At 45.8% G+C, this 24,630-nt stretch overlaps 2 protein-coding genes across 2 annotated transcripts in view; both read right to left on the bottom strand.

Annotated features, from left to right (window-relative positions):
• Positions 1-5,591, bottom strand: part of LOC113590786 (nephrocystin-4-like) — a 17,650-nt gene extending 12,059 nt beyond the window's left edge. The window contains exon 1 of the mRNA XM_035522209.1: positions 5,508-5,591. Within this exon, the coding sequence (XP_035378102.1) occupies positions 5,508-5,585 (78 nt within the window). The 5' untranslated portion in view covers positions 5,586-5,591. The remainder of the gene's footprint in view (positions 1-5,507) is intronic.
• A 3-nt stretch (positions 5,592-5,594) lies between these two features.
• Positions 5,595-24,630, bottom strand: part of LOC113590787 (nephrocystin-4-like) — a 39,929-nt gene continuing 20,893 nt past the window's right edge. Inside the window, exon 6 of the mRNA XM_035522118.1 lies at positions 5,595-5,628. Within this exon, the coding sequence (XP_035378011.1) occupies positions 5,612-5,628 (17 nt within the window). The 3' untranslated portion in view covers positions 5,595-5,611. The remainder of the gene's footprint in view (positions 5,629-24,630) is intronic.

Here is a 24,630-nt window from a genome sequence, read left to right as displayed (position 1 = left end):
ATTTTGAGGTTTTTCAGAGAGCCTACACTTAAATTCATCCAATTCATTTCCCCATGTCAGGTTGTAGACTATGGTGCGGTGATCCTGGGAGGACGGCTGGGGACAGGCTGGCGTCTGCTAGACGCTCTCACAGAACAGAGTGGTGTAGGAGCTGAGGCAGGAGCCAAGGTCCAGGACGAAGACAAACCTACGCATGCAATTACATGCTCCGTGGGATGAGTGGGAGAATCTAAACTAGCAGCTTTTTTGGGCTCTTTAAAAAAAAAAAAAAAAAACAACTTATTTAAGTGAAGTTAACAACTACGTTTCCGCCACCGTTTTTTATTAATCTCCCGGGTTCGTTGAAGCAGGAGTGGCTTCGGCCCGGCCCTCGCTCGCAGTCACGGAGCACGAGCATGGTGGAGCAAACAGGGCGGGTTTGAACTGCCGCTGAAGATTACGGGGTATGGCAGGCCAGGGCTGTAACAGTACCGACTCCTGTGGCTTTGCTGTTGAGCTGTGTGCCTTTCAGCGTGCAGAAGGCAGCGGGCTTCAGACGCGTCCGTCTCGGTGTCTCCCCCAACAGCGCGTTTATTTCTGCCCTCCGTGCTGCTAAAATGCTGTGCCAGGCATTTCATCTACAGTCCCTGGTAGTAGAGATGTCAAAATGAAAAAACACATGATGCAACAAAGTGGAGAAAAAAACAAACCAAAAAAAAAAAAAAACCAAAAACAATCCTAAAGTATGAAGTGACCCCAGAAAACACAGCCCCTTCTAGCTAAAGTCTTCTAAAGATGTTCTGCTGCGTTGGGGGCCAGGCTGATCTAAAGGCCGGCGTTGAAGAGTGGCTACGTGCTACATGCAAGTCGCTTGTTTTGGAACAGTTGGAAACATGTTCGCAAAGGTGTGGAGTCACAACCGAGTGATTTGCTAATTAGTCACCAGCTTTGCCATACTCATCCAGCAAATCTCTCAAAACACATTAGAGGAATAATTGCATGGTGGTAAAACACAGTAAACAGTAGCTTGGGCATCAATGTGAGGTGATAGGAGGGAGGGAGAAAGAAAGAGAGAAAGAGAGAGAGAGAGAAAGAGAGAGAGAGACAGAGAGAGAAAGAGAGAGAGACAGACAGAGACATCTAAGCATGCTGCTGTACCCAAGTGTACTGCTTTGCTTCTGAGCTCCACAGCTCCACCCAGTGGCTGACTGCATGTCTGTCCTACCAACAGCCACAGCTTTGGCTAGAGCGGGTATGACAGCATGTATTTGCTGTATTAGGACTCATTAGGAGGAGATGTAGGGGAAAGGAAAGTCTCCCTGCAGAGTGAAGCATACCTGTAGAGAGAGCAGTTAAGGATCACACTCAACCATGTGGAAAAAGCCTTCAGCTTCTAGAAAGTTCTGTGGTAAGAACTAATAGAAGACAGGAATATTTCTAGGTAGGTGTAATACTGCAAAGTAAGTAAAACTACTACAAAGGTGTTTAATTAGCAGCATCTAATGGCAAATCTAATGGCAAAACGTGTCCTTGTGCTCATAAGCAGCACTAAAAATTTCAGCACCACCGAGAGTTCACCCCCAGCAGCTGCTAGAGGAGATGAATAACACCCAGTTCGGCAGGAACACGGGCAGGCTTTAAGGAGACAAGCCCGCAGAACGACGCGCTTTCACTAAGGACAGGCAACTCAATGGGAGAATAATTACAGGCCTCAGCTAAAAGGCATATTGCATTCCATTAAGAGAGGTCTTCCGATTCAGGGAATGTTACCTGTGTGCCAAGCAAAGGAAGTGGTTTGAGTTGGTTTTTTTTGAAGATGGAATGTTACCACCGGCATGGCACAATGCACTGTACAGACAGGCAGTCAAGATTTATAAAGCCATGCTGTCCTGCAGATGACAATTTTCCAAAATTATTAGTGTATACTATTAGGCTAGTTTGGCATAAAATATTTACTTTTAGTTACTTACAAGGCAGTTAGCAGCTAATACATAAATATACAAAATATATAATCATTTCAGGTTTAGCAATATTTGGCATGTTTAAGACTAATCTTCAAATACTCTTTTCTCCTCATTAATGTGTATATAACACTCTACAATGACAAATCAAAAACAGCTTTTTTGGAGGGTTTTGTTGATTATTTAAAAAAAACTAAAATAAGCACATTTGCCAGCATAGTCTTCTTGGGATTGGTCCTACCAGCTTGGCACACCTCTCAGTTAGAGGACTCTCCCGTTCCTCCTGGCAGAACCATTCAAGCTGGGCCTGGTTGAATGGGCAGCATTGGTGAACAGCCATTTTTAGCTCTCTCCAGAGCTGCTCTACTGGGTTCGGGTTGGCTGAGCCAGTCCAGGACTTTCACAAAGTTTTCCCAAACCCAGTTCTGTGTTTTCTTGGCAGTATGCTTTAGGTTGCTGCCTTTTTGAAATGTCTGACTTTCCACCAAGGACTGCTCTATATTCTTCTGCATCCATCTTTCCCTCTCTCTTGACTAGTTAGCCAGAGTTCCTGTCGCAGAACATCATCCCCACAGCATGATGTCACCGCCACCGTGTTTGGCTGTAGAGATGGTATTATGAGGTGATGCTCAAGTGCCTGGTTTCCCCCACACACGCCACTGGAACTGTGGCCAAACCGTACATTCTTTATTTCACCAGAATAGATGTTGTTGCTTCTCATTGATCTAACAGTTGTTCAGGTGCCTCTGAGGCTAACCTACCATAACCTAGCATCCGGCTAACCTACCATAAAGCTCTAATTGGAGTCCTGTAAGGTTCTCCAATCTCCACAGAGACTATAGATCTTATTCACTAGATCATCACTAGGTTCTTCTTTACCTGTCTGTCCAATGCCTGTCACCCCGGATTACTCAGTTTGGCTATGTGCCAAATCTGTGAAGATGCCAAATTTCTTCCATTTGAGAATGATGGAGTCTATAGTAATATTGGGCGCCTTCAATGCTGCTTTTTGCATCCATCCTCAGATCTTTGTCTCACGGGTGTACAGCTTGGTTTTCACTCTGAGATACACCATCAAGGGTGAGACCTTATACAGACAGACATGTGCCTTTCCTAATTATGGAGTCCAGTGAAGTTGTAGAAGCCTTTGCAGGTCCACTGATAGCAGCAGGAGGCACCAGAGTTCAACTGTGAGAGTGTCATAACAAGGGTTATCAATATTAAGGTAAATGTGATAAATATATTTTTAATTTACACAATATTTCAGAAAACAAGTGTTGCTTTGTCATTGTGGCGTACTGTATATTGATTCATTAAAAAAAAATGAGTTGAAACCATTTTAAGAGGAAACTTTATCTGAAACAGAAAACTTGAAAGGGTCTCAAAATACACTGTGTACTGTATATAAACCGATACTATTCTTTACACCTGTGAGATCACCACTTCCACACATTAAATGGATGGAACCTTTGTAGCTGTAGGCAGTGAGGAGTGTCCAGTCTGACTGTAGGCTGGCTGGGAGCTGACTGGGAGTCCCAGCTGCAGTCAGCGCGACAGGCCCTTTGGCAGGCATTCAAGTGTGGACAGCATTCAGTCAGCTCACTACAGCCCAGCTGACAGAGCTTGCATGCTCATATGGCATATGGTGTTTGGTACACCTATATTATGGCTACATTTTATAAGTGTTCTTTTAACTTCAGCACTGGCTGGTTGTTTAGCACACGACCACTGTTGGCTACATAATATTTCGCAACAGAACCAGTAACATCACAGCACCAACACGTACATGGTACTGGCATGGTTGTGGGTGTTTATCAAGTTCATCAGTTACATTAGTGCTGCTGGTGTCAGTTTCACTGCTGGGATGGACAGTAATCTGCCACCCGAAATGACCCAAACAGAACCAGTCAGAAAGACGGCTAATACCAGCTGTGCATAGCCAGAGATCACACACTCATAGTGTGTGTAACCCATATAAAGGTCTCTGTACGTTATCCATACAGCTGAAACAAAACATTAATATTAGTAAGCCAACAAATGAGAGCGATATATTACTTCCTAAACATGGGAAACAAAATGCCGATGTAATTACTGCCCGCAGAGTTTTAAATCTTTTTGTATTTCACGAAGACTTTTCACAATTGCTTGGCACCCAAACACCAATCAGGGAGCTGCATTATTACGCAAAGCAAGAAGGAAGTGTCAGGTAGGCGAGGTTCAGGCCTCCCACAGGCTAAGGCTTTCTTCCAGCTCCGTTAGTCAGCACTGTGACATGTGCCTGACACAGCACCCTTCAACACATGTTAAATATACAACCGCCCACGCAATTAGTCTGCCTTGCTCGTTCCACCTTCCTTCTCTCATCCCATAAAACACACACACACACACACACACACACACACACACACACAGACAGCTTTTTAATTATTCTGTACCTTTGAGTACAGAATAGTGTGATACCAGCAGCTATAAACAAACCTCCATGTCAGCTTCCCTTTTCTCTCTTTGATCGGAGACCCCACTGCTTGGCCTTCAGCTTAACTGAGCTTAACCGAGAGGACCTTCGGCATTGTGTTACAAAGAATAAGGCACCCATCGACATGACGGGTTTCAGGCCACCCAAGGTGTATTGTGTGCGATTGTGTTGCCATTATGCTGCAGTTGAAGATGTGTTCATTTAGGTTGCCGAGGTAGGTGTCTTGCATCAGGCTATAGCGGGTGTGTGGGTGTGTGTGTGTGTGTGTGTGCTGTTGGGTTTAGTGCTGAGTGGTCTATAAAGAGCTACTGACACACGGCGCTGCATCGATGTAGTTTCGTTATAAAAGGACTAATCTAGAGAGCCTCCCAGTTGGAGCGTGGCCCTGAGCGGAGGAGAGCAGCGTGTGGTTCAGGCAGGCCTGCAGGGTCCAGAGCTGAGCCTCCTCGCTGCCCTCAGCCCTGGTCCTCCCCAGCCTACCTCCTTTACATGGCTATTCACCGAGGGTGCTGGGCCAAGGACAGCGGATTGCTTTCCGCCGCGAGAGACACATTTACACTGTGGGAAGGCGGAGACAGACGGTGGGGGGGGGGGGTGAACAGGAAGAAAACGAGAGCCTAAAGAGGAGAAAGAGACATTCTAGATTCCTCCCCTCCACACGCGCTGCACTTCTCCCTCTGGGCTGTTTCCTGACGGTTCTGTACCATAAATGTGTCGTGTTCGTTTTGGTGCCCTGCCAGGTCCAACCTCCTGCTTGCACCTTCTTCCCCCTCTCCTGCCGACGCAACGCTTTCAAGGCGCTTTCCACACAGACGAGAGCAGACGACACGCAGATGTTACGCTTCCTGTGTAAATGCCGCACAGGGACAAAGGCGGGACGGCAAATGGATCCGCCTAGCCTAGTGTTCCTTCTCCTTCCAACACACCGGACACACACGTTTCCTTCCAGCAGCCTTCTGGCCGTTTCCACCTCACCACACGTGTTTCTGTACAGCAGAGGGGCCACTGGACCTCACTTCGTCCCCGTGTCTGACAGCAGCCCGTTGGGAGCGCACGCCTTCCCACCTGACCACGCGGAAGGTGCCTCTTACCTTTTCCTCTGCAGCCAGGGGGACGGAGAAGACATACTCCAGCTGGAAGACCACGCTGAAGGCTGGGTGCCTCGTCATCCTCAGCTCCACGCTTCCACGCAGCGTCAGGGAGGGGGCAGAGCTACAGGGGAGAAGTTGCCATCAGTAACCAGCACTCGCAAGAGCTGCACCCAGACTGCATGTGTCTGCTCTTGGTCAAAAGAGGTTTTACTCAGATGATTAGGACAAAGTCCTCAGTACCTAATATGTAGCACATGATTTACATGACAAATGGCGAGATCTGAATCAAAGGCGTCCAGTATAAGCAGTGTGGGTGTGGTATTCATGAAGGTCGTGTACACATCCTATGTTCTTTCAACTCCTGTCATGCATACATGTTGCTGTGATAAGTTCAGTTAGACTTTTCAGAAGTATGTTTATACTGGGAGTGAACCGAATACCTCCGATAGGCAGTGTGACCTTACAGAGGTCTTGGGTTTAGTTTTTTTTTTTTTTTGTGATTTCCCATATATAAAACCATTTACACATTTTTTTAATATGAAAAGATTGCACAGTGGAATTGAAATGAAATAGTTCAGTGGTTCTTTAACTGCGGGTCATGACTCAAATTTGGGTCCTGAATGCGTTCGTACTGTGTGGTCACGCTCAGCACCGCTGATGTAGCACATAGATTTTATTCTACAGTACAACTTAAAAATGTTATTTTTTTTAAAACAAGCATCAATGTCCTATTAGCAGCTTACACGTGACATTTTTGTGGACCTCGTGTTTACTGAGTGCTTGGCTGGTAAAAACAAAGGAAAGCTTGCAGAATGAGAAGGAGAAGGCTTTGTCCAGCATCCAGAACCCTGTGCTGCTCAGTGAGGCTGTGTGAAAAGGGTATGAAAACCAACACAGAGGTTTTTTTCTGCTGTTATAATGTTTGACCACTGCCATTGGTTCTAATATCAGTGTGCTAAAATCCATTGCAAAAATAATCTTCTGCATGAGTCTGTGGTACTAATTTTCCTTGGACAAAAAGTTTAAGAAATAAAAAGTTTAAGAAAAAATTAAATACATCATTAAATACAAAAAGTTAAATAAGTGTTAAATAAATAATTAAATGTACTCCATGTTCTAATAAATTAATAATGCATTTAAATATATTATTAAATTGTTTCAGCTTTTATTTTATTTATTTTTCTATATATATTTATTTACTCAATGATGTCATGTTTAGCCATCAATACCAGAAGGCTTAGCACAACAGCAGCTTAACAACATTGTTACTGAATATCGCCAAAATGATTTTTAAAATGTCTCTCCCCCCCCCCCCCCCCCCACTGCAGTTAAAGACATTACTTTGCTAATCTTTCCTGCTCAGGCATGTACACTAAATACAGCTTTAACAAATTGAACGTTGCAGACAGGAGTAAACTCATTAGTGGCTAATGTCGGCGTGCATGGAGCTTGCTCTCCTAGAGATCACAGGAACGTACAAGGCTAGTGCTCCATTTCCCATAAACACTCTGTTCTGCTGGGGAACAATGACAGGCAAACACCCATGATGGGGGCTTACTGAAGCAGTCTGACGTGAGGACGCCAGCCACCGGGCACACCATTTGAGGTGGGAAGAACGACAACGGAAAATTGTTTACAGCCCTGCATGTCATTATTTGGGAAAACGGAGGCCACTGATATTAGCTTGCTTATGAACGCAGGCGAGCGCTCATATTTCCAGTAAAAGACAAGAAGGATGTGGCTGATGCCTCATTTCAACATGGAGGAAAGCAGCTTGTCTCTCCCACCACCAGCATAATTACAGCCCACGCACAGGCTACAATTTACAGCAGAATATTCACTCACTCACACACACACCCACGCACAGAGCGCTGGTCTTCCACACTGCATTAAAACAGTGATTGTGTGAGGGTGGCGGCGGTGGTGTGTGTGTGTGTGTGTGTGTGTGTGTGTGTGTGTGTGTGTAGGGGGCTGGGTTAACAGTTGAGTACATTCCTACAGAGATGCATGCAGAAGAGCTCAGGAGTCTTAACAAATCAGGATTCAACATGCATTTAATTAATTTCAATAAACCTCTTAAAGTGGGCCTTGGAGCACTCTGGAATAAGTAATGATGTTCACTAAGCAAAATGTTTTAACTGAATTTTTGCATGCTGTGCAAATCTAAAACAAATGTTTTCAAGCACATTTACACTGTACTATTGGAAACCTTTATATATATAAACTCTCTCTTTCGCTATGTGTGTGTGTGTGTGTGTATAGACACACACAGAGATCCATCAGATCCATAACATGAAATCCAGTGACAGGTGAAGTGAATAACATTAATTAGCTCACTACACTGGCACCTGTCAAGGGGTGGATATACTAGACAACAACTGAACAGTCAGTTCTTGGAGTTGATGTGAAGCAGAAAAAATGGGTACGTGAACAACACTGGTGTGAACAGCACTGATGAGGACCGAATTGTGATGGCTGGACGGCTGGGTCAGAGGATCTCCAGAACGGCAGGGCTTGTGGGGTGTTCCCGGTATGCATTGGTAAAAACCTCCCAAAAGTATGAACCAGTAACAGGGTCCTGGGTGCCCAAGGCTAACTAATGGCTGTGGGGAGCAAAGGCTAGCCAGTCTTTTCCTATCTCACAAACTGCACTGCAGCTTGCTGTGTATGGGGCCACATATCCCCAGACTGTCAGAGGGCCCGTGCTGACCCACTGGTCCAAGGAGCAATGGAAGAAGGGGGTCTGGTCTGATGAATCATGTTTTCTGTTACATCATGTAGAAGACAGTGTGTGTATGTGTGGGGCAGTGATAGAACCAGGATTCTCTCTGCGAAGAGGAAAATCCAGTGAGGACCATGGGATGCTCTGGGAAATGTTTTTCTGGGAAACCTTGGGTCCTGGCATTCTTTTTTGCAGACCTTTCTTGGCAACGGGATTCTCTAACAGCGACGTGCTCTTTCCGCACGATGATGCGTCCTGCCACACTGAAACTGCTCATGAATGGTTTAAGGAACATGACAAAGAGTTCAGAGTTCCTCCAAATCCCCCAGATCCCCATGCAATGGAGCATCTGTGGGATGCGCTGGGTAAGGCTAAAGGGTGAGCTGATGACGTCTGGGTGCTAGACGTGCACCTCAATGGGCAACTCCAAGATCTCCGAAGTTCCTGTTTCCTCCAATGTATAATATGGAAAAAATACTGCTGCAAGAGCCTAAAAAAAAGCCCTTCAAAAGCCGCAGTAGCTTTTCCAACGAAACACCTCCTTATGTCTGTAATAGATACAGGAACACCGATGTGAAACAGGAAAAGGAAAGAAGTTTGACACAGGCAATGCCACTACACATCTGAAATACAGTGCAAAATTCTATTAACACGGCATGCTTCCTTCACTCGTGACAGTCTGGCACAGCTAATTTGCTCAACAGCATGCTATCACCTTTCTTTCACACATTTACACACTCTCACACGTGTGCGGTTATCAAAACAGCAGCAGCGGGAGAGGAGTAAAAACAATCACTAATTAAACACCGTCACTCTCTGACGTCCCGAGAACAGTCAGCCGTTCCGGCGTCTCAGTGCGGCATGGTGAAACTGGACGCGCCGCTGCGTGTTGGGGGCTCACAAAAAGCGTTAATGGCTGGCCCCAGCACGTTTCACCGCAACCGAGTAGAGCTCGCACGTCAGAGACAGTGAGGCGTCGCTAGCAGACGCGGTCGTGACAGACCGCATAAAGGACGTCAGTTCTCTCTCTCTCTCTCTCTCTCTCTCTCTCTCTCCCTCGTTCCATTTCCTGCTGTCTCCGTCACATTTTAAATATAGCTCCGTTTCCAGGCGGGCGGCAGATGCCGAGGAGCTGTGCTGAAGGTAGAGGTGAGCAGCTCGCCGCTGCACTCTTACGCCTCTGCCGTATAGCACGGGTGCGAGTTCACGCAAAAGGGAGGTGCGCGCAGGGGGTCGCCCGTCCAGCCGAAGCCAAAGCACCCCACAAACACGGCTCAGAAATCCATTTGGGGTTAAGTGACGAAAGTGATGAAATACTGATCAGGGAGAAGGTGTGTAAACGGCTGCAAAGCCATGGTTCTAATACGGGATGAAAGCGCGATGCACTGATGGGGAAGAGACGGTGCACCAGACTCGCGCACCTCACGGGCCTGCAGGCTGGGGGTGAAGAGGTTGGAATAAACTCTGAAGCACCAGCGAAACCGCAGGCGCGTCCAAGTTTCCACCCCTTATTCTCATCATTTATGCTGCTTATGCTGGCAGTGATGCTTGTTAGAGAATGTTTTAGCAGCACAGAGAGCTAAGAACCTTGGAGAGGCTAATGGAACGCATGGAAAAGCTGCCCGTGAGTGAGCCTTACACACACTTCAGTGCCTTCAGGACCGCATCTACATTTACAGCATTTAGCCGATGCTCTTAACGAAGATACCACTACAGGAGTCAATACCGAGGAAAAAAAAAAGAGCATGAGTGCAATACTTAACTACACACTCAGTCACTCTCTCTCTGTCTCTTCACACACACACACACACACACACACACACAGAGCCTTAAAATAACAAAACTGCCTTAATTCAATAAGATACAGGAAACATTTCTCAGATTTTGGTCCATATTGACATGACGGCATCATGCAGATTTGTCGGCTCCACATCCATGATGTGAATATCCTGTTCCGGCAAATACCAAAGTTCTACTGGAACTATTGGTGACTATGGAGGCCATCTGAGTACAGTGAGCTCATTGTCTTCTTCAAGAAACCAGTTTGAGATGATGTGAGGTTTGTGACAGCGTGTACCAACCTGCGGGAGGTAGCGATGAGGAGATGGGTACACTGTGGTCATAAAGGGATGGACATGGTCAGCAACAACATTCAGGTGGGCTGTGCCATTTAAACGATGCTCAAATGGTATTAAGTGACCCAAAGTGTGCCAGGACAATATCATGGAGCAGGAATTCTGCCCCTACCATCCAATTGTCACGACAGAAATCAAGACACAGAGCAGGCAATGTTTTTTCCAATCTTCTATTGTCCAATTCTGTTCTGCCTGTGCGAACAGTAGCCTCAGTTCCCTGTTCTTAGCTGACAGGAGTGGCACCCAGTGTGGGCTTCTGCTTTTTTAACCCATCTGACTCAAGGTTCAGCATGTTCTGCATTCAGAAATGCAGAACGTATATGTAGGTATAGACAGAGAGTCTAATGGCTAACAGCAGGAAGGAAGGAAGGGCACAGAAGGGCACGGCTGAACGAGTGAGCTTACACCGGTAATCTGAGCAGGCGAAAGGACTAGTGCAGGGGGCGAAAAGGAGGTCACGCAGGACGGAGGACATAAGGCTGGGGATTTGGGACAGGACACGCAGAGCCAATAGAGTGAGCCAACAGTGTTTACTAAACGGCAAAGGGCATGGAATTCCCCTGGGCACCGAGAATTCAGAACACCGCATTTGTGCCTTTAGCAGGAAGCAACAGGATTCGTTTTCAGGGAACGGCCATATGGCCCACCAACCTGGGCGCGTGCGTGGAGGTGAGTGTGAGCCTGCTGCCGGCCTCGGCCCTGGCCTCCTGGCCCTGCGGGGCCCCCGGCTCCAGCACCAGCACCCGGGGCCCGTCCACCCAGCCCCAGCCGTTATGGACTCCGACGTGAAGCCTGCGCTCCTGCACCACCACTGCCCGGACCTGACCGCCCAGCTTCTGAGGACACACATGCACACGAACACACATGCACACGGGAGTGTTAACCAGTGAGCATCAAACCTTAAAATAGACGCACTAAGGCGCACACACAAATGTAGATCCTTTGGTGCTTACACACAGGCACACAAACACACCCACATGAGAGGAAAACAGTACGCATCAAACCTCAAAATACACACAGACATGCACACGTGAGAAGAATTCCTTCGGGTGCTTGTGTACACACAGGCGCATGCACGCACGTGCGCACACACACACGTACACACACACGCACACACACACACACGTTAGCGGAATTCATTAGGCACCACCCATGCCATGCGTGCTCAGCACTGAGGAGCATCTCCCGTGGCGAGCCCCGATGTACTAAACCCCCATGGGGGAGTGGGGGTGACGCGTGCGTGTCACGGCGCTTTATCGATCGCCGCTCTCCTCGGCCTCGAAGCAGAACAGGGCTGCTCTGCTAAACAGAGTACACACCAGCAGCGGGAGCACAGCGGCAGCCCAAGGGACGACAGCCAGGAGGAAGCCGGCACTATTTACATATTCATGGAAGCCGAATTTATACAGGCCAAGTCAACAACTGCCTTTGATATTCCCCTCAGAGGAAAGTGTACAGCTACGAGGAAGAGAAGAAGTTTTAGAACTTGGTAAACGGCGTTCCTGCTTATCTTGTCCCCCAGCACTGTGTCCTGTCTGCACTTGAATGTCAAATGTCCAGGACCTGACTATCAAACTGAACCCGTCGACGAAGACAGGCCGTCAAAACACTCATCCCTTGCTAAAACCTGGAGCAGGATTGAAGCCCCGGCCCGTCTCCATTAATCAGAGGCCTGGCATGTTTAACAAACATATCAATAAAGGGTGAAGTCCAGCAAGGCTGCGTGGCCAGCTGGCAGACACCTGCGGCCGCGGAGACGGATGGGCTACCGCGCGTGGTGGCAGGACCAGCAGGGAGTTATTAATGGAGGGGGATTCTGGAGGAGAGGGTCGCAAATGAGCAGCGCTGCCTCCCGCAATCCCCCTGGGCCTCCAACTCGCATCTCCTTCAAATTAGCATATGAAGCGCGCAGGACAGCTCTAGCAAAGATTAGCCACGCCTCCCTGCCAGCGGATCCGAAGCCACTTTTCCCCCCCGCACGGTGTCTCCCTCTCCAAGATGGTACGCTCCCATTTGCCTGCAAGCGCATGAACCTGCTGCCTTTACAGCCTGGACGGAAGCAAGCGCTGACCTTAGAGGTGTCTTCCTCAAGAGGGGGGTAAAGACCACAAGTGGAGGCAAAGGTTTACGTTCAGGTCCGTCGCATGGGCGGGTTAAAGTGAGCTGAACTGTTAAAGAGCCCTCCTCTTTGATGGAATATCTACCTGCACTGTTTGCATACCTAAGCCTAGTCTACAAGAAAAAAAAACAGAAGACTCCGTCATTAAACCCGGGCCACGGCATAATCTGTGTCAAATAAACCAGTCCTAAATGAAGTATGTGAGACTGCCCTCTTGATCTGCACTCTAAATTAATTTGTAGACAATATAAAAATAGACACTTTTTTAGGTCACAATTACCAAGAGGATGTTGAGCAGAGAGAGAGAGAGAGATAGAGAGAGAGAGAGAGAGAGAGAGAGAGAGAGAGAGAGAGGAAAAAGACAGCGTTTGTGTGCATGCACGTGTTATGCAAAAAAAGGGAGATATCTGCTTGCTGAGAGTATGTTGCAAGTAAGTGTTTGTTTGTGCAGCGTGCCACAAGCTCTGCCCTAATGAACAAACATGTCTGCAGTGGAGGGACATAATCAAGTAATTACATTAACCTCAGGCAGCACTGGCACTGCTCTGGGAAAAGGCCCATACGGCGCAGCCCTCTGCTTAGTTAGGGAGACGAAGCGCGTGATCGAGTCCTCGGGAACGGTCGGTTAGGCAACAGAGGAGTGGATCGGCACGGTGACCCCAGACGGCGCTCGACAGAGCACAGAAGAGCGAGGAACATTAATGTGCTCATTAGAATTCACGAGGCTGTCATGTTCGCCTCACTCTACGTCTGAGACGGCCTTCTGGCCCTCTGTCCTTCGTGCAATTTCATAAGAGAGTTATAAAAGAGCAGATGTAGAAAAGAACAGGCACTTGTTCACTGGTGCCTCTTGTATCAAATGCAACAGAGGCCCAAGCTGCAAGCCATGCATGATTTCATTAAAGGATGAAAACGTAACCCCTCAATTTAGACAGACAGAATTATGGGAAAACAAGGTTCCGCAACTGATGTGCTAGACGCCGACATGCTCTGATCTTGTGTGGCCAGGCGCCAGCTCCCTTTATAACCATACTGTACTGTTATAGACTCTGGATCAGAAGCCCTCACCTCTCCACACTTCCACCAACACAGCCAGGTGCACATGATCATAGACAGTATGGTTTTAAGAAAACAAGCAGGACAGAGGAAAAACCATGACCAGCACACACACACACACACACACACACACGTCCCTTCTCTCTCTCTCTCTCAATTTCTACCATCGCAATTTTTTTTTCTGTCCCCAAAATATGAATATTTTAAAGCTAAGGAGCTTAGAGGGAACAATGAAATGGCCTGCAGTTAAATTATACCCTATTTCCATAACTACAGAGCAGGGAGCTAGAGAGCAAGAAAGAGAGGTTGAGTGAGGGAGGAAGAGAGAGCGAGAGAGAGAGAGAGAGCGAGAGAGAGCACACAAGAGTTAGAGAGAGCGAGAGAAAACGAAAGATCTTGAACACAGGAGCATGCAGATCCAACGCCTGTCCTCTCCCTGCAGGTATAGGGCCTCATCTGTGTTCTAGCTGCAGGGATCACACCCCATTTAGCCCAGCAACCACAGCAGAGCTTATCCAACTGGCCCTCAAGTGCCCGTAGCTTCTGGCACAGCCAAGATGGACATCACAGATAATAGGAGGAAAAAAACAAACAAACCACAGAACAAGAGGCTCAAATGGAACAGAAAATAGCTGGGCAGGAGTTCACCTTTCTGAATGAGTGCAAATGTGTTCAGTGATGGAGAGGGTGGTGAAACAGTTCAGCGTCCCCGCTGCGACCGCTCCGAGCTTCGCCGGCCTTCACGCTCCCAGGGTTTTGCGCTTGTTCTGGGGGGGTGGTTTCTTTTAATGTTTTATTTAAATAGACTTTAATTTGCAAGGTTAGAATACGCTCTAAACCCAAGCAGCAAATTCTGTACCAGCCCAAAATGGCTTGGCAGTGGGGCTTAAAAGGGACGCAGGCTCGTTTAACAAGGATTTTGTCAACGCTCAGCAAAAGCGCGTTCCCAGGGCCGGGACTCTGGCCGAGCGCCAGAACCTTCACGGCTTTATCATCTGCCCTTTCCTTGGGCATTCCCACACAGCACTCACTGCCGGTCCGTGAGAAATGATGAGCTCAGTCAGAGACGGTGTGAATGAAGGAGAAATCCAGTAAAAGATGAGGTGACTGCAACACAACGTGCCGCATTCGCTCTCAAGCAGAGCAGCGCCAGAGAAAACGTCATTTGCGTTCAGTCACTAATACGAACAGTTTCTGGTCAATTCACAGATGAGAGCTTCACAGAAAATGAAAATGGATGCGTGCAGTGGAAAAATGCAATGTAAAAAAAAAAAAAAAGCAAATAAATTGCACGGAGCCCAACGTGACGAACAACAGGCCTGGGCAAAGAATTGGAAAGATGTAATTCAAACCCAGTGCAACGATGTAGCCAGGCGAGGGAGGACCCAAGCGTGAGAGCGGTCGCTTTTAATAACAAAGCAGGTAGACAGAAAAACAAAGTAATAAACAAACAAAGAAACAAACCGGGGAACAGATGAACACATTACACGAACAGGCATGCAAGCCAAAGTATACAGGCATCCATTCAGAGACCAACAAAAGGAATACCGAACACAGGGCTTAAATACTGAACCTAATGGGAGTACAACAGGGAACAGGTGACAGAAATCAAAGGCAGACAACCAAACAGAGGCCGGAACAGAACGAAAACCAAAACAAGGAAGAACATGAAAAGGCATCGTTATGGGAACCGCAACGCCAGGTAGGGTGAAACCGTGCCACACAGACATAGTAGCTTGAAGAAGATAGAAGCTAGCAGCCATTAGTCTTCAAGAACCAATGGGGTGGGTGTCTGCTTTGTTATGGGGGGAGGGGGGTAAAATTGGTTCTTTAGGGGTTTTTTTGTATGATTCACAGCAGAACCGAATGGACTACGGAGGAAACTTTGAGGGTCACACAAAGCCTTTACTGTGGGCTTCATGGATGCTCTTTTGTTTGGGTTGAAGTGGTCAAAGAGAGTGGCGACAGCCCTCAGCCAGCCTTGTCCTTCAGCCCACCTCTAACTCCTGCATGCCAGGGCCGAGACGCAGGCCCCTGCTGGCACAGCCCCGTCACGCTGAACTGGAAAGGTGCACGGGGGCACCAACAGGTCACGTCGCATGGTGCTCCAAGCCAACGGGATCTGATCAATAGGCAATTACATTACTGCTGTCCTGAAGCTCAGCCGTACAGGATTCACGGACCAGAAGGCAGGAGATGAAGAAAGGCATAGGTCGCTTCCATAACTCCCACGCCAAAACGTTCTTGGGCCAGCAAGCCTGTGGGTCTTTAAAAATCATAAAAAGGTCGGACAGGACCGCTCACATTTGTTACCTGGGAGCAAAATTAAAAGCAATTAATTGAATAAGGAGTAAATCAATGTTCAAAAAGCACTCAGTTCTTTGCTGGTTAAATCAATATTATGGACCACAATGAGGAGCGGATACTTAATGTCTCAGATAAAATTTAAAATTGAAAGTTATTTGAATTTAATAATGGTTGAATGCAGAAAAATAGAATAGTGGGCAAATCATAAAGCAATCAGTGATTGATTTGAACCGATGTGTAATGAACTCACAATTAATTCAGGAGAGGAGAAACCATGAGTTAAGGGAGCAGATTAAAAAAAGAAAAAAAAAGAAAAGATAAGTTGTTTATGTCAGTGGTCGATCTAAGAACTAAAACTGCAGCTCCATATTTCACCTGCTCTTGGTTGCAGGCTAGAAAATCTGAGTGGAGTTATTGAAAGGAGCTCAGCTTCATGGGTGCCTGAGGCTTTCTCACGCAGAGGCTAGCTTTGACATGCCTGTCACAAGCTGAAAGGCAACACAACCTTGTCAACATTAGCTTGCTCTGAAGTGAAGTCATCATGAAGACTCTGGGTGGTTGTCCACAAAAGAATTCATTTTATTGTACCCAGTACCCAGATTAGTATCTACACCAGTACCTAAATCAGTATCTACACCAGTATCTACACCAGTACCCAAATCAGTATCTACACCAGTACCCAAATCAGTATCTACACCAGTACCTAAATCAGTATCTATACCACTACCTAAATCAGTATCTATACCACTACCCAGATCAGTATCTACACCAGTACCTAAATCAGTATCTGTACCAGTACCCATATCAGTATCCACACCAGTACCCACATATGAGTATCCACACCAGTACCCATATCAGTATCTACACCAGTACCCATATCAGTATCTACACCAGTACCTAAATCAGTATCTACACCAGTACCCATATCAGTATCTACACCAGTACCCATATCAGTATCTACACCAGTACCCATATCAGTATCTACACCAGTACCTAAATCAGTATCTGTACCAGTACCCATATCAGTATCCACACCAGTACCCACATATGAGTATCCACACCAGTACCCATATCAGTATCTACACCAGTACCCATATCAGTATCTACACCAGTACCTAAATCAGTATCTACACCAGTACCCATATCAGTATCTACACCAGTACCTAAATCAGTATCTACACCAGTACCCATATCAGTATCTACACCAGTACCCATATCAGTATCTACACCAGTACCTAAATCAGTATCTACACCAGTACCCAGATCAGAATTCAGACCAATCGGTACCTCGATGAATATTTAGATCAGTATCTAAGAGCTGAGCATTCCTTTCTGCAGCTTTAATACTACCTGATCATGCAGAATATTACATATGGGCAATGCTACGAATTATTAGCATTTTATTAATTTCATTATTACTGTTTAATCACTGGAAAACAGGCAAGCTAATGACTGAAAATGACTTTCTCATCTTTGTCCTTATTTGAATGTATGTTTTATTGCATTTTGGCAGTGGTTCCAGTTTAGGCACGTTAATGTTAATGAACAAAGCAGGAATGGAGGGCATGTTCCAAACTTGGGTGCTAACATTAATGCTGAGGGGTGTTTTTTCTGGGGTTTTTTAAGGGGGGGATTAGGGTCAGTCTGCAGCACTCCAGCATTTCAGCATTTCTGTCCAAAGTAGGCTTTTAAAAGCAGGAGGATTGAGTGCTGTGACCTTTCTCATCTATGCACATGAAATCTGAAAGTATTTGAGGTGTTTCAGGGAGATTTTATATATTACCCTGCACTGCAGATGTGGGGGAGTTTGGGGGCATTAGCGGTTTTTGCAGTGAGATTTGTCTCACTGTGAGGTCTTTCTGTGATGTGTGTGTGAGTGAGCCTCGGCTGTAAATGAAAAGAATGTCGGGCGTTTAAGAGTAGCAACTATCCAGGGAGTCCGGAGAGTAAATCAACCTTGACTGGAAACTATTACAGAGTGCTGTTTTTCCACCATTTCTTTCTGTTTTAAATTTGTGATAATTAGTGCGTGAGTGTGTATGTGGGCCCACACTGCGAACATTTACTCATACTGCAATGAGTTGTGCAGGATGCGTAACAGCATCATCATTACCATGTTATTCACATTCACCACCTTCAACAAACACACACACCTCACAGACATTCACGCACAAACACGCACACTGCATCAAGCTGACATTTCCACCCATTCAAGAAGCTCATTGCTGGCTTCCCCAAATGAGTCACCCTGCAAACAGCAATAAGCAAAGGCACACGTGTGCCCCAGCACAGCTCAGCACAGCTCAGCACAGCTGTTCTAAAGCAGCAGAGCAGCAGCCACTTCCTGGGCCTCAGACTGGCTGATAGGCAGGGGTGGGGCCTGCTTACATTTCAAAAGCTTAAGGAAGACACTCGCCGTGTTAAAAGCTGGGTGAATTACTGTTACAGCATCCGGAAGCGGGAGGGGAAATCCAAAACAAGCTTCCTACTTTTCTCATATTCCCAAAGAGATGAAACATATAAACACAAATTAAAACAGAGAGAGAGAGAGAGAAACTGAATGAGCAAACAACGAGGTTTGAGTATTGGAGCACATCCTAGTTCTCTTCACAAGAGAGTATTAACTGGCTACACACTCTAATTAGAACGAAAGTTCAAAATAAGAGGGTTACTTTCCCTATTCAGCAGTGTCTGGTGCACAGCGGTGAACCCCATCCCCTAATAAGGACATGCACAAACGAGACAAGTAATGAATCATCAGTCTGCTGACAGCAATGGCATGCAAGTGAAAAGATCACACAAGATGGTCTATGTGAAGTATGACTGACTGTGACTGACTGTGTGTGTGTGTGTGTGTGTGTGTGTGTGTGTGTGCGTGTGTGTGAAGTTATGTCTGATTCACAAAGCCTGGATCTACTCCATTTTATGCAATGAAGAAAATAATTATACACTTTTCTCCCATGCTGCACCTTCAAACTCGCTCAACAACAATCCACAATCTCAATGTCTAGTTTGTGTGTAAGGACAGAGAGAGATAGAGAGGGCAAGAAAGTGTGTGAGAAATAATTATGCATAATATAATCAAACAGATTATAAACTGATTATAAATTGTCTATTTCTGAAAGCACCTGCAACATATATAAATAAAAACAAAAAGCTTTAATCTATAGGAAATTGCAAGTGTATGTTCTGACAGGATGTTGCACTGGGGGAAAAAAAGACAATGCATGAGGAGTCACAACTTGGAAAGGTCACCCTCCCACACGAGGACCAATTAGAGGCGCCCGTCAACCACCATCCCGCCTGAATTATCACCTCAAAACAGTGGCGATGGAGGGGTGACGTCAGGCGGCAAGCAAACGACAAGCACCAGAGGAGATTGATGATCTGTCTCCACTGCTTGGACTCTGCACGTCTCCCTCGGTCTCTCTCATTAAGTCACCTGTAGGGCTGCGTGCATTATTACTGTCTCTCACACAGCTCCCTCTCCAAGTCGACACGGGTCTGAAATCACGCTGGTTGCTGCCGTAAGGAAGCCAAACCGTCGAGCTCACTTAACTGCTTCGACATAATGGGACTGGCACATAAAGAAGAAATATTTAAAACTGTGACAAAGAAATATATCAACATGCAAAAATTGATACAGGACATTTTTGCATAGTACTGGAGCGCTAAGATGAGTGGATCTGGTCCTTAAACAGGGCCGGTTTGTCTGATTCGTGTGGAAATTGAAGGTAAAGGCCGTGTGGTAACATGGCCGGATCCTGTCATTTCCAGTTCTTTTCTAAATAACACAGTGATGAATGGGCTTGTGGAACGGAAGCAAGAGCCCTGGAACTCTGAAGGAGATGCAGAAAGTAATGGAATATTGATTGCTTAAAGCTTAAATATGTCCAATTGGCTCCAGAGAAATCCCAAATTAATTCTCTGCAGTCACCCTTGATCGGAGTTGTTGCTGCAAAGCTGGGCCTAATTACTTGCTACAAAATAAATAAACAAATAGAAACTGATCATACGGAATCAGAAGTGAAAACTATCAATAATGTGGGCATTTTGTCAGAACTGTTTTTTAGCCTCTCCAACATCCCCTGCAGTGCTGGCTTGAGACAGCTGGAAAATATACTTAAAATAAACTTGACTAGAGGGAATCGAAATGCGTGTCTGCGTGCTAACGGAAAGCAGACGGTACTGGCTGTGGCAGGTTGTTTTCTCTCCTACATTAGTTATGTGCTGGGAGTGGCGCAGCGTTAACAGCTTTCACACCGTTCTGCCTGCGTTTCTGCATGGGGGGGGTCACGTGGAGGCTGGAGGAGCAACGCTTTCCCCACCCAAACAAGCTTCCACACACAGTATTACACTGCTACACATTTTGACCTGCACAGGGTTTACACTCCCAGCACATCACAGACACAAACTGGCTAATGCATGATTGAAAAAACCTAGGAAGCTTCACAATGGCGATGGTATAAAAACACACACACACACACACACACACACACGCAGAAAAGACGAGGGAGGGATGAGCAGTCTTCCTGACAGCGATATCAGTTCTCACTTTCATCCATCTATACATCCTTTCTTCTTCCGTCACTCTCCCTTCTCTCTGATGCTTAGCGGGTAAATAATTGCGACTGCATGAGAGCAACTGTCAAACACGGTTACCAGGCCTGGCCACTCGATCCCCACAAACCCCCCCACCCTAAATGCCGGCTCTATAGAGCGCAAGCTCTGTAACTGTTCTTGATGGTCATTTACCTACGCTGGGGCTCAGTGCACAGTGAGTAACGGTTATGCTCCACTGCCTTCAAAATAAAACACATGGTCTGAGGCCCATGTGGGTGCGTTAATGACAGCAATAACACAGAGAAAGAAAACCCAGCACAGGGAGAAAGTGTGCGCACTCACACATGCACACACACTTCAAAGAGAGAGGGGAAAGATGGCATGGTTGACTTAGCCCACATTATATCATTACATATTTTATTAACGAATTAATGAAAGGATGGTGATTATGTCAGGCTCCTAATCACAAAATCATGAAGGAGTCATTATGTTAATTAAGGTTTAACGTACACACGATACATACATTCATACATACACATGAGAAGGGAGTGAGAGATATGAGGAAAGCAGTGAGTGTGTTACCGTGTTGTGGCGGTCCGTGTTTAGTCTCTGCAGTAGCTCTTCCTCGAAGGCCTCTAGGGACGGTGCGAGGAACACACACACCCTCTCTAGCACACACGTGAACGAGGGCAAGGGCTGGGGCCTGCGCAATACATCTGCCAAGGACATGCCAACGAGAAGAGATCATGATTCGCTGTCGCGCTTCCTTCTCTGCCTAAAATCACCCCCCCCCACACACCCAGCTCCGTCCCATCACCGCCCTTATGCACACCTTCACTAACGTGCAGCCGTTATTCAGTTTTTACGCCACTTAAACAAAGAATTGAATTAGCAGGTAAATATTCTATTAACTGGCACCTTGGCACTAATGGTGGTTAAGTGAGACATGACAACGAACAGGAGGCTGCTTTAATCAAGAAAAATGCAGTAGTCCAGCTTGAAGTGAGATCGAGGGGAGAGGCTTTGAGGTGAGGTCGTGGGAGGGGCTGGGATGTGGTGCTGCTGCAGACCAGAGGACACTGGCTTGTTCAGGCTGTTCTGACACGTTCTGACGTCACATCAGGGAGTGGCGACCTTCCCCGGGCCAGCATCACAAAACCTCTAGAGTCTACGGTTATTCACTGGACCATTCCCTCTGGTTGGAACTTTCCAGACTGGACGAACTTGGGTTTTCACATAAAACTTTGTGCTGGCATGTGCCGCCAGGATCCACTGTATGAAGCGCACCCAAACAACACTAGCCCAGAGCGTTGGCAGACACGCCAGTCCAACAACTCCCTTTAGAGAGAATCCATCCTTGATGTTTAATTCAGGCCTGCAACCCAGAGAGGGGCTCTCCCTAGTGACAGCGAAAAACAACAGTAAGCAGTGCACAGGTGAAGAAAGACATCCTTCGTAATTAGTACATACAAAACCACATCTGTTCCTCAGAGCTTAAAGCGCAGCCATCCATGGCTTCTACACGAGGCATTCTGGATTAGCTCTAGAATGTCTTACTGCTCCCCTAAACCTTGTATGCTACCTCTAACACCATCTAATACAACCTATACTGAGTTTGGGCTTCACATTCAAGTTTGGTTGTGCTTATTTTAACACAACCACTGTTTGGGCTATCTGACACGGATTTTTAATGAAGTTTAGTGACATTATGAACTTTATCAAAAATAAACGCTCAGACATACTGAAGTGGGCACGTGTTAGAATATCAGGGAAATGTGTGGATATATATTTCTGCAGCTACTCTGTGTGCGAGGGTGTGTGTGCACAGGAGGCAGCATGTCTGCATATCTGTCAGAGCCAATAAAGCTTCACTCTAAATGATCAGTCATTCTGTCACAGCCAGACCTCAAGAGTTCCGATACATACACATGCAGTGTACGCACACACACACACAGACACAAGTACATACCAATGCACGCATATACCTCCCATACGCTCATACACACCTATACACGCACACACATATACATACTAGACAGATAGGATGTTTACAACAGTGTGAAAATACCTAAATAAACAACAAACAAACAAACAAAAACAAACCTTCTGTTCCCAGTGACTGGTTATATAATCTCCTTCCATGGATTCCCCTGCCATTGCTATGCTGATGATAAGTAACTAATCCTGTCCTTACCACCTCTAGACACGCAGGTTTCCTGCCGCATCTCCGCATGCTTGGCCTGCAGGCCACCACCTGAAGCTGAAACCCAGCAGGACCCAAGTGCTACACACCCCGGAGGAACTGGTCCTCACTGGGATACTGCCATCTTTTTTGAGAATTCACCATTCAATCCATCAAAGTATGCTGAAAACATGGTTCTATTGTTCATGATCACCTGTTGTGCTCAGATCATGTCACAAACTTAACCATCGGGTCATGCAGGTTTCTCCTTGAAAAATTCTAATTGTGTTATGTTCTATAGCATTGGACTGGAGCTCATATTTAAGGTTTCAGTAGTGACACTTGGTTGTGGAGGGTGTATGGTCAGCACGTCCTTTCCTCTCAAAGAGAAGGAGAGATGAACTTCTTGCCTTCTGTATGCTAAGCTAGACTTAAAGAATGAAAGTAAGTATAAAGTTTGGTGAGAAAATTTATATTCTACAGTTCTAGACCAAATGGGTCAGCTCTTTTAGCTAGGTAGCCAAGTTATGGTTTTAATTTGGTGGGTTGTGTCATGTCCTCCTTTTAGAGGGGTGATGATGTCATCCTTTTAGAAAGGGGCTGACCTCCTCCCTTTAGGGGTTATTAAAGTGCCCTAAACACAACAGTACTTCTCAGATAGGCTTGTGGAACCCAGCATTATAATCATGTCTCGATAATGTAACAACACGCAGAAGTTGTGCATTTAACTCAGTCAGCAGTGTAATAAAACCCAATAATGTAATACAGGGTCTTGCTTTTTAATGCAATACCATTTTTAATACCAAATTTCATTATTGTGAATTTACTCTTTCATGAGTTATTACAGTCATGATTTTTTTTTATCATCACTAAGTGGGATGACAAATCTAACATTGCTATGAATGAATCAGAGGAGAATTTGCATGCAGTCACAGTCTAGTTTTACTTATAAGTGCAAATATTCCAGCGGACAACAGCAATCAGAGCAACACAGTCAAAACAAGATTCAGTAATGGGAAATGAAAAAACAAGGTCAGAAACACCAGGAATAGAGAGGGGTGATACAAGGTTTTAACTCGAGGTATGAAAGTGAATCAGCAGTGTGTCATCCGAGTCCTTTTAAACATGGACTTGATGAGATGCAGGGGAGGTGAATAAGAACAGGTCAGGGTCATAATTACTAAAGACAAAAGCGTAGAGCGTGTTTACACACACAAACAAACAGAAATGCATGCACAGCGTTGCCATGGAAAACAATGCAGACGAGGAGAACAGGGTGGAATGCAGTATTGTCACACCCTACGATGCCAGACATATCAGCAACACATAAAAGAAGCATCTTAATAATGAAGTACATATCCTGAAGATGTACTGTTACCATAAATAAAGATTGATGTATTGTTGATGTTCCATGAATTAGATTTAAGCAGATTCACCTTAATCCACACTAACCCTAACCCTTGCCCTAATTCTAACCCTAATCCTCAACCTTAATCCAAAACCTAATTCTATCCCTAACCCTCACCTTGGCCCCAATTCTAACCCTAGCCCTAACCAAAACCTAATCCAGTTAAATTTCAGTTCCAGAATGCTGCCAACAGCATGTCTGTAACATCTTGTGGAGGATGTTGAGATGATGTGTCATACCTGTTATACATGTGCAGTGACTTCTCAGGTTGACATCGCCAGAACTCTGACATTCCAAATAAAGTGAAAAACTACTGAATTCAGCAGATTATAAATACATCTCATTTACAGTTAATTAAAAGTCTCTCAATAATCTATTGAATGTATTCAGATGCCTCAATACTGCTACATCACGCTGACATCATTTTTGTTACAGTCTGCTGAGGGCTTATTTCATCACAAAATGAAGACTGAAAATAGTGTCATCAAAATGGCATATTCCCAATAACGTTATGTGATATTACAAATGATTAGCCTACAAATATATTACCAATAATATAATAAAGTGTTACATTATCTGCAAAAATGTTAACAATAACAGTTCAGACCTATTATTAGGCAAATACATTATT

Source organism: Electrophorus electricus, chromosome 23, assembly GCF_013358815.1.
Source record: "Electrophorus electricus isolate fEleEle1 chromosome 23, fEleEle1.pri, whole genome shotgun sequence".
Classification (NCBI taxonomy): Eukaryota; Metazoa; Chordata; class Actinopteri; order Gymnotiformes; family Gymnotidae; genus Electrophorus; species Electrophorus electricus.
This window is presented reverse-complemented; position numbering and strand designations above follow the sequence as displayed.